This window comes from Gamsiella multidivaricata (genome assembly GCF_025024155.1).
Source record: "Gamsiella multidivaricata strain RSA 2152 chromosome Unknown BC939scaffold_67, whole genome shotgun sequence".
NCBI classification, from domain to species: domain Eukaryota; kingdom Fungi; phylum Mortierellomycota; class Mortierellomycetes; order Mortierellales; family Mortierellaceae; genus Gamsiella; species Gamsiella multidivaricata.
Genome location: NW_026251775.1, coordinates 175,181 through 185,972, shown reverse-complemented (window position 1 = coordinate 185,972; position 10,792 = coordinate 175,181). Strand labels below are relative to the sequence as shown.

General features: G+C 52.9%; 1 protein-coding gene across 1 annotated transcript; it reads left to right on the top strand.

Moving 5' to 3' along the window:
• Positions 1–3,942: 3,942 nt before the first annotated feature.
• Positions 3,943–5,061, top strand: BC939DRAFT_495623 (uncharacterized protein; the record flags this gene model as incomplete). Its single annotated transcript, XM_051559655.1, has 4 exons — positions 3,943–4,258; positions 4,543–4,583; positions 4,626–4,893; positions 5,005–5,061. The coding sequence occupies exons 1-4, from the start codon at positions 4,190–4,192 to the stop codon at positions 5,059–5,061; spliced, it is 435 nt and encodes a 144-aa protein (XP_051408911.1). The 5' UTR covers positions 3,943–4,189.
• Between the last annotated feature and the right edge of the window lie 5,731 nt (positions 5,062–10,792).

The window sequence follows — 10,792 nt, the reverse complement described above, 5'->3', positions numbered from 1 at the left end:
CGCGACTCGCGTGACCTGCACGGCCGAGAGGTCTTGTCCTGGATCCACCATGCGCGGTAGTACCTCCAAGGACAGCGTCAACATAAAGGGGTTCTTGACCAGGTCCTGCAGGCTAGGAATCCGATCAAGGGTATTTAAGTAATCCGTCACTTGCCAGAGCGGCCTCGTCGCGGACACATATTTCCTGATGTATTCTTGAATTTGATCCATGGAGAATGGCGCAATGACCGCCTCTTGAAACGCTTGCTCTGCTTGGTGATTGCGATCTGCTGGCTGGAACCGATCTCGATAATCAAGCCCAAGGTACTCGCTGCGGCAGCTAATGACCATCTGAGCCCTCCATCCTCCCTCCTGATTCAGTCGGTTGCTCGTGTACAGGTTGTGTGTTTGCTGGCTCTCGTCATATCCATCACAAATCAAGATGAATCTGCGGTAGTCCTTCAGCTCTCGGATCTGGGGTTCGGTAAACTCTGCCTTCCGTAGATGTTTGGCGATCAGATCCTGTTCTGGCTTGTCGATGGCGGGTAAGCTGATAAAAAGCGGAATCCTGCCTTCCTTTTTCTTATAGGCATCCCACAAGTCGCACTCGAGCTGCCGGTTAAAGGTCGACTTGCCTCCACCCGAATCACCTAGCAGGAGCATCACCTTATGGTCACTGCTCAGGAAGCCTTCAACTTCTTTTGTCAAGTCGAACAAGTTGTCATCGGACGCTTGCAGGTTAGCCTTGGCTTGAGGAGGGATGTACACGACTTTGCCTCGTTCCTTCAATCGTTGCTTTCTCAGTCGTCTCAGGTCGACTTCAACATCGGGCTTGTTCTGGACAAGGTCAAGCAATGATGGGGACGCGACAGTTGGCAAGGCGACTTGCAGCGGATGTAAGCTTCGATTTTCCTTTCGGCAGACCTGGTAAAGAATCCTTTTCGTCTCATCGCCATTCGATTCCAGCTCTTGCAACAAAGATTCGACACCTACATCATGTATCGTATAGACCACAATGGAATATAGTACAGCTATCAGTACCTGCTAGGCCGTGAACTCCATATTTCATATTAAGGCGAGAGCCTCTCACGCATCCGTCCATGTTCATCATACATACCTGGCATAGCTGAGCCAAATGTCGAAGCCAACTGCATAAGGATGTCAAGGATCCATTGCTTGACGAGAGCTTGCTGACCCCACTCTGCATCGTTTCGGTACATCTCGCCCAGAAACGCAACAGCACCTTGGCGAGATTCTATGTCCCACAGTGGATTGGCCGCAAGGTCCCCCAGGCGCTGGCATACTCCTAGTTGGAAGGCTAGATCACGCCGGCAAGGCGCTTCACAGACCAGGGTCTTGAACTTGGCAAGTTGACCGTCCCGCAGCAGTGTGTCTGCTCCGCGCAGGGCTGTATACCAGGCACGTTTCTGGTTGAAGCTGAGACCGACTTTGAGAGATTCCAGCAGTCCTTGTCCACTCTCGACCAGGGCGCTCACACCTTCGTAACCGATTTTCGCTACCTGGATCACCTCTCCCAGTCCCTCCTGAAGATGCCCGAGTCCTGTGATGAAGCCGTTGACGTCCAGGCCTTTTACGGCACTAACAAGCCCTGAGACACCCTTCAACACAATCCCAGTGCGCCGCATCGTTGCTTGCCATGGTGATTCGTTGTCTGGGACGCACTGCAGTGCTTGGAAAGCATAGGCAGCCTGGTACACCAAGTAAGGGTCGCTGCTGCCCTGCAGTCCACTCAAATAGTCAGATAGTGGCTCGTGCAGCTCTACACGCTTTAAGCCTGAGACCTTGGTATCAGCCATGGCATCCAGGATCTTTGACACTGCGAGCGTGAGACGGCCGATGTGATCTGAAGACTGAGTGTGAGTATCCTGTAAGCGGGTGTTGAGGCTGTTCAGGATCCTGGCTAGGTCATCCGAGTCGAGGTAGCCCTCGGGAGCACTTTGGACCAACTGCGCCAACCCTTCGAGGGACTGCACATCCAGCAGACTGGACTTGTCAACGCCATCGACAAACAGCATGAGTAGAGAGTGGAAATATTCCTTTTCAAGAACTGGGGCCAGGCACACGACTTCTGCAACGGCGTTGGCATCCTTGAGCTCATCACGAGTGAATGCTCGGATCACATCTGTCGCCAGCGTCCTGAGTCTCTCCTTCTCCTCTGCATTCTTCTCTGTGGATTTCACCCAATTCCCTACGCCTGGTTCAAAAACCTCTTCGGGTGATGGCGTCACTTGCAGAAGGCCAAGGCAGTAGGCGAGCTGGGAAGTATCGCGGAGTCGCTCATCTGTGTCTGGTAACGTGCACTTGACGGTGGGCTGACGCATATCATCGGGGAAGATATCCTTAGAGATCCGTGCCATGTCGCGGCGGGCCTTGTCGGTGACAGATGAAACTGTAGGACTTGGATCTTTTGTAGGACGCACATGGCTGTTGAAGTCAGAGGACAGTCAACAATATTGAGAGACGCGTTAGATGCGACGTATGATATAGCCGAGCTAATGCGAACAAGCAGAGAGCAGGTACCCTGTCACTTACCCCCATTTTTCTGCTCTCTTGTAGCTGACCTGCGCCATTTCACTATGTCCTAAGCTCACCAACAAGTTGGCGTGCTCGAGACAGGCGCCAGCGAATCCATCACGCAGGGCTTGATCCTCAGCGGACAAGGGAGTTGTAAGAATCTTTTTCGCAGCTCTTTTCATCCGGAATAACGCGGTCTCTGCGTCGTCGCACAACGCTAAAGCAATTTCCTGATCCTTGGTTTTGCGCGCATTCTCTACGTAAATGTTGACGAGTTCCAGCTCCTGTTGTGGCGAGAGAACCTTTCGCGGTGACGAAAAAGCTCTGTCAAACATGTTGCTTCTCTGAGGGGGGAGGGGTTCTCCTGTTATCATAGAGCAGATGGGGGCAATATTAGTGACTCTGTGGGGTTGATTAATCTACCTGTGTGAGTAGCCAGTATACGTACTTGTACTTGACAGACACTTCAATAACGCAATGAGGACCAATAAGTCGCAGTGGGCTGGTATACTAAAGACCTTGTGGGAGCAGAATGAGCTATGGTATTGATATCCATAGCAGCTGCATGAACTAGATCATATGTGGCTGCTTTGCCAAGTGATAGCGCCCCCTACCTCGGAAGTGTTTATTCGACTCTTTGTTTCCTTTGGTTAGATGCAGAGGTAGTCCTGAATAATTTGTCCTCTCCGTGCCTCCTTCCTAGCAGCAATATCTACCAATTGCCCAATCGTGAAGACATGAAGGATTAATAACCTTAAAACATGCCTATAGGCAGGCCACTATCGACTGACAAGAAACACTGCCTCACCTCAACAGGAATCTGTTTCTCACCAGCCGAGGAGATGGTCCGTCCTTATGAAATGTTCTCTACTCCAATTCTTTGTTGAAGACGGCCTGCACACGAACAAGGCGGGTCGAGTGAAGGGATATTCGCTTCCCTCGTCACTTCTATCAGAGATTCCTGTGAGCATGAAAGAAGGGATTATTATCCATTGCACATGAGCGGGCTGTTCTCCTGATCTCGGCCATTCTAGCATTAGCACTTCTTGACTCGACTGTGGTTGTTTCAGGCACATTCAGGGATGAGGCTTTGGCAGATAAACTGTGCCTTTACTACCAATAAGTCGCCTCTGGGCTGTGCATATTGAGATAGAGCAGAGACGTACTTGAGACAGACAGAAGAGCGAGAAAAGATGAGAGATACGAGGTAGTTCCTGATGGATTGAGGAAGGGTGGATGTGGGAAGAAGGGGAAGTGGAAAATAGAAAAGTGGGAAAGCGGGAAAGTGTGAGAAGAGGGGAAAGAGTGCCAAATTTGCAGTCAGATTGCTCCCTCGCCCTCGTGCAACGTGTAATGGACTCGGATGCAAAGGAGAGAAGGAAATCAACAGCACTGAGAATTGTGCAATTAGCCAACGAACTCTAACAACAATCAGCATCATTCTGACTTTGAAGCGTTCAGCCATAATCCAACGGATGATAGCTTCGGGCCATTGCCTGCTCAGGCAGGCCCAAATACCAGTTATCCGAATGAACGGTTTCTCTCGTGCTAAGTTCATTTACTATTGCAATACTTTATCGATAGGATAAATCTAACTTGTCTCACGACGGTCTAGACCCAGCTCACGTTCCCTTAGTGGGTACACAATCCAACGCTTACTGAATTCTGCTTCAGTATGGCGAGCGCGTTATTGGCTGTAGATCTGGCGTTGGTCGCAGCGGTGGTGCTGGTGATATCGGCCAGGGTCGGTGAAGGAAGCTGAGACGATACTCTTCGCGAGGGAATTGCTTAAAATCGGAAGACCTATGTTTCTCCTGCGCGTATTACTTAAGACAGCGAGGTGCCGTGGTCAACATTTACGGGCGAACAATACCCCACACCCTAGCTTTGATCTCTTCATTGTTTATCGCTTTCGCTCCTGTTCTTTGGTTTTTCAAACCCATTGGGTGCTTTAGTTTGTGCTCTTGACTACCACTCTTAATTTGTGAACTTGTCATGGACAAAGACTACTCTGTATATTGTCGTTAGAAAGCACAATCCATGCGCAAAAAGACTGGCAATGACAAAAAGTCAAGATACCATTGCTAACTTCCAATCTGCATTACCTTCAGCTTTCAAGCAAGCGGAAAGACATCCGCCGAGTCGACCGGCTTTGCTGATTGCACAGCGGGAGAATCGACCGTGGCAGCGGTATCCATCATACTGTGGTTTGACGGCGCCTTGAGTTTATACGCTACGGACGCCATGGTCATTAGCTTTTTGCTCGCCTCGCGGAAGCCCAAAGGCGGAATGGGCTCGCCCACAGCGCCGCGTTGTTCTAATAGCCGCATGTTTATCCTGCTTAAGCCTTGCACGTTTTGGATAAAGGTATTTGACACGGTAAGTCTGTCATGCATCGAACTCCAATGCAGGCGCACCTGATAGCGGTCATCCTCTTCTATGACCTGCCACATGCGAACAGACTTATCCTCACAGCCGGTTGCGATATAGGTGCCGTTTAGAGTAGCACTCCAGGTGATGCTTCTGATTGGCCCATGGAAACCTTGAACAACTGCCAAACATTGACCCGAATTCACATCCCATAGCCGCACTGTGTTGTCGTGACTGCACGAGGCAATCTGCTGGCCGCTGGGCGAATACACCACGCTCGTAACCTCTCTGGTATGGCCGCTTAATATGGGGCCTGGTGCACCGGTTTGCGCATCCCACAGTCGCACCGTGCAGTCCATACTTCCCGAGGCGATCTGCTGGCCGCTGGGCGAATACACCACGCTGTCAACATAGGAGGTATGGCCGCTTAAGATGGGGCCTGGTGCACCGGTTTGCGCATCCCACAGTCGCACCGTCTCGTCCCAACTTCCCGAGGCGATCTGCTGGCCGCTGGGCGAATACACCACGCTGTCAACATAGGAGGTATGGCCGCTTAAGATGGGGCCTGGTGCACCGGTTTGCGCATCCCACAGTTGCACCGTGCTGTCGTTACTGCCTGAGGCGATCTGCTGGCCGCTGGGTGAATACACCACGCTCGTAACCTCTCTGGTATGGCCGTTTAAGATGGGACCGGGTGCACCGGTTTGCGCATCCCACAGTCGCACCGTGCTGTCGTTACTGCCTGAGGCGATCTGCTGGCTGCTGGGCGAATACACCACGCTCGTAACATTGGAGGTATGGCCGCTTAAGATGGGACCGGGTGTACCGGTTTGCGCATCCCACAGTCGCACCGTGCTGTCGTTACTGCCTGAGGCGATCTGCTGGCCGCTGGGCTGATACACCACGCTCATAACCTCTCCGGTATGGCCGCTTAAGATTGGACCGGGTGTACCGGTTTGCGCATCCCACAGTCGCACCGTCTTGTCCCAACTTCCCGAGGCGATCTGCTGGCCGCTGGGCGAATACACCACGCTCGTAACACCGTTGGTATGGCCGCTTAAGATGGGACCGGGTGCATCGGTTTGCGCATCCCACAGTCGCACCGTTTCGTCGCCACTTCCCGAGGCGATCTGGTGGCCGCTGGGCGAATACACCACGCTCATAACAGCGAAGGTATGGCCGATTAAGATGGGACCGGGTGCACCGGTTTGCGCATCCCACAGTCGCACCGTGTTGTCCCAACTTCCCGAGGCGATCTGCTGGCTGCTGGGCGAATACACCACGCTCGTAACCTCTCTGGTATGGCCGTTTAAGATGGGACCGGGTGCACCGGTTTGCGCATCCCACAGTCGCACCGTGCTGTCGTTACTGCCTGAGGCGATCTGCTGGCCGCTGGGTGAATACACCACGCTCGTAACCTCTCTGGTATGGCCGTTTAAGATGGGACCGGGTGCACCGGTTTGCGCATCCCACAGTCGCACCGTGCTGTCGTCACTTCCCGAGGCGATCTGCTGGCCGCTGGGTGAATACACCACGCTCGTAACATCGGAGGTATGGCCGCTTAAGATGGGACCGGGTGTACCGGTTTGCGCATCCCACAGTCGCACCGTGCTGTCGCTACTGCCTGAGGCGATCTGGTGGCCGCTGGGCGAATACACCACGCTCATAACCCAGTTGGTATGGCCGCTTAAGATCAGACCGGGTGCACCGGTTTGCGCATCCCACAGTCGCACCATTTCGTCCCGACTTCCCGAGGCGATCTGCTGGCCACTGGGCGAATACACCACGCTCCAAACTGAGTCGGTATGACCGTACAAGGTGTGGGCTTTTGTCCAAGTCGAAGTGTCATACACGCTGATCGTGCCGTCCTTGAGGCCTACCGCACAGAACTTCCCATCTGGCGAATACGCGCAGGAACTTACACTGCTTTCTTCTATGAGGTACGGCCATTCCCCAAACTGCACACCCGACATCTGTGCGTCGTTCAAATTGGCCTGACGCAGCCAAATATTGCGAAGCTTGACTTTTCTCAAATCTGCCCCTTGTAGCTGAGCAGAATCGAATTGGCCCCCACTCAGGTCCGCTCCTGGAATCCGGATGCCTTTCAGATCTGCACCCATAAACGGCATCCCCGCTCTGACCAATATCGTGATCGCATTGGCTGCCGCCTTGCGTGCCTCTTTGTCGGTTTTGGAGCATTCGATCGTGGCGAGCAGTTGCTGCTTGAAGAGAGGTTTCTGTTGGACACGCTCTGCCAAGAATTGCAGAATCGACGGCTCGCCCGCAAAGCTTCTTCGTGCCAGGGGCGAATCGAGCACGGCCTGTGCAGTGGATGCCACGGGTTCCTCTACAGTAGCCTGGTCTTCGAAGCTCATGACGGAATGGACGCTCCCTCGACGTGGCAGGGCTTGAGGCGAGGCCGCGCGACTCGCGTTCTCTCCATCTCGCGGCTCAAATACCGCACGGGCCAAGCAGTATTCCAACAGTGATTTATGGATAAACCGGTACTGATTGCCACTGCGCGTCAGAGGACATGCCTCACGCAAGAGCTGCTGCTTCTCGTTCTCTCGGCTAAAGAAATCTTCTTTCCATGTCCCTTGATCGCGAAAGGGCGAGTACTCGACCACCGGATTGCCCGCTTGCTTCTCGTACATCGCTACCGCTAACGCTTTCAGAAAGGCAACTCCGTTCTGTGCAAAACCATCGTCCGACAAGTTCTCAAACACCTTCTTCTCTTGGTAGCTCAAGTCCTTCTTCTCAACGAGCCGTTTCTTGCCTCGCTCCAACCATTGCTCCACAAACTGGTCATACAACGCGACTCGCGTGACCTGCACGGCCGAGAGGTCTTGTCCTGGATCCACCATGCGCGGCAGTACCTCCAAGGACAGCGTTAACATAAAGGGGTTCTTGACCAGGTCCTGCAGGCTGGGAATCAGATTCAGGGCCTTCAAGTAGTCCGTCACCTGCCAGAGCAGTCTGGTCGCGGACACATATTTCCTTATGTACTCTTGAATTTGATCCATGGAGAATGGTGCAATGACCGCCTCTTGAAACGCTGGTTCTGCTTGGTGATTGCCATCTGCTGGCTGGAACCGATCCCGATAATCAAGCCCAAGGTACTCGCTGCGGCAGCTAACGACCATCTGAGCCCTCCATCCTCCCTCCTGATTCAGTCGGTTGCTCGTGTACAGGTTGTGTGTCTGCTGGCTCTCGTCATATCCATCGCAAATCAAGATGAATCTGCGGTAGTCCTTCAGCTCTCGGATCTGGGGCTCGGTAAACTCTGCCTTCCGTAGATGTTTAGCAATCAGATCCTGTTCTGGCTTGTCGATTGCAGGCAAGCTGATAAAGAGCGGAATCCTGCCTTCCTTTTTCTTGTAGGCATCCCACAAGTCGCACTCGAGCTGCCGGTTAAAGGTCGACTTGCCTCCACCCGAATCGCCTAGCAGGAGCATCACCTTACGGTCACTGCTCAGGAAGGCTTCAACTTCTTTTGTCAAGTCGAACAAGTTGTCATCGGACGCTTGCAGGTTAGCCTTGGCTTGAGGAGGGATGTACACGACTTTGCCTCGTTCCTTCAATCGTTGCTTTCTCAGTCGTCTCAGGTCGGCTTCTACATCGGGCTTGTTCTGGACAAGATCAAGCAATGACGGGGACGCGACAGTTGGCAAGGCGACCTGCAGCGGATGTAGGCTTCGATTTTCCTCTCGGCAGTCCTGATAAAGAACCCTTTTCGTCTCATCGCCATTCGATTCCAGCTCTTGCAACAAAGATTCGACGACTACACCATGTATCGCATAGACCAGAATAGAATATAGCATAGCTATTAGTACCTGCTAGGCGGTGAACTCCATACCTCATAATAAGGCAAGAGCCTCTCACGTATCCGTTCATGTTCATCATACATACCTGGCATAGCTGAGCCAAATGTCGAAGCCAACTGCATAAGGATGTCAAGGATCCATTGCTTGACGAGAGCTTGCTGACCCCACTCTGCATCATTTCGGTACATCTCGCCCAGAAACGCAACAGCACCTTGGCGAGACTCTATGTCCCACAGTGGATTGGCCGCAAGGTCCCCCAGGCGCTGGCATACTCCTAGTTGAAATGCTAGATCACGCCGGCAAGGCGCTTCGCAGACCAGGGTCTTGAACTTGGCAAGTTGACCGTCCCGCAGCAGTGTGTCTGCTCCGCGCAGAGCTGTGTACCAGGCACGTTTCTGGTTGAAGCTGAGACCGACTTTGAGAGATTCCAGCAGTCCTTGTCCACTCTCGACCAGTGCGCTCACGCCTTCGTAACCGATTTTCGCTACCTGGATCACCTCTCCCAGTCCCTCCTGAAGATGACTGAGTCCTGTGATGAAGCCGTTGACGTCCAGACCTTTTACAGCACTAACTAGTCCCGAGACGCCCTTCAACACAATTCCAGTGCGCCGCATTGTTGCTTGCCATGGTGATTCGTTGTCTGGGACACACTGCAGTGCTTGGAAGGCGTAGGCAGCCTGGTACACCAAGTAAGGGTCACTGCTGCCTTGTAGTCCATTCAAATAGGCAGAGAGTGGCTCGTGCAGCTCTACACGCTTTAAGCCTGAGACCTTGGTATCGGCCATGGCATCCAGGACTTTGGACACTGCGAGCGTGAGACGGCCGATGTGATCTGAAGACTGAGTGTGAGTATCCTGTAAGCGGGTGTTGAGGCTGTTCAGGATCCTGGCTAGGTCATCCGAGTCGAGGTAGCCCTCGGGAGCACTTTGGACCAACTGCGCCAGTCCTTCGAGGGACTGCACATCCAGCAGACTGGACTTGTCAACGCCATCGACAAACAGCATGAGTAGAGAGTGGAAATATTCCTTTTCAAGGACTGGGGCCAGGCACACGACTTCTGCGACGGCATTGGCATCCCTGAGCTCATCACGAGTGAATGCCCGGATCACATCTGTCGCCAGCGTCCTGAGCCTCTCCTTCTCCTCTGCATTCTTCTCTATGGATTTCACCCAATTTCCTGCTGCTGGCTCAAAGACCTCTTCGGGCGACGGCGTCACTTGCAGAAGACCAAGGCAGTAAGCGAGCTGGGAAGTATCGCAGAGTCGCTCATCTGCCTCTGGCAACGCGATCTTGACGGTGGGCAGACGCATGTCATCGGGAAAGATATCCTTAGAGATCCGTGCCATGTCGCGGCGGGCGCTGTCGGTGACAGATGAAACTGCAGGACCCGGATGTTTTGTAGGACGCACATGGCTGTTGAAGTCAGAGGGCCAGTCAACAAAATTGAGAGATGCATTAGATGCGACGTATGATCTAGCCGGGCTAATGCGAACCAGCAGAGCGCAGGTATTCTGTCACTTACCCCCATTTTTCTGCTCTCTTGTAGCTGGCCTGCGCCATTTCACTATATCCTAAGCTATCCAACAAGTTGCCGTGCTCGAGGCAGGCGCCAGCGAATCCATCGCGCAGGGCTTGATCCTCGACGGACAAGGGAGTTGTAAGAATCTTTTTCGCAGCTCTTTTCATCCGGGATAACGCAGTCTCCGCATCGTCGCACAACGCTAATGCAAGTTCCCGATCCTTGGTTTTACGCGCATTCTCCATGTGAAAGTTGGCGAGTTCCAACTCCTTTTGTGGCAAGAGAGCCTTTCGCGGCGATGAAAAAACTCTGTCAAACATGTTGCTTCTCTGAGGGGCATGGGTTCTCCTGTTATCATAGAGCAGATGGCGACGATATTAGTGACCTTGTGAGTCGATTAATCTACTTGTGTGAGTACCAGTATACGTACTTGTACTTGACAGGCACTTCAGTAACACAATGGGGACCAACAAGTCGCAGTGGGCTGGTATACTACAGACGCAGTGGGAGCAGAATGAACTATGGTAAATATAACCATTGATATACATAGCAGCTGCATGAACTA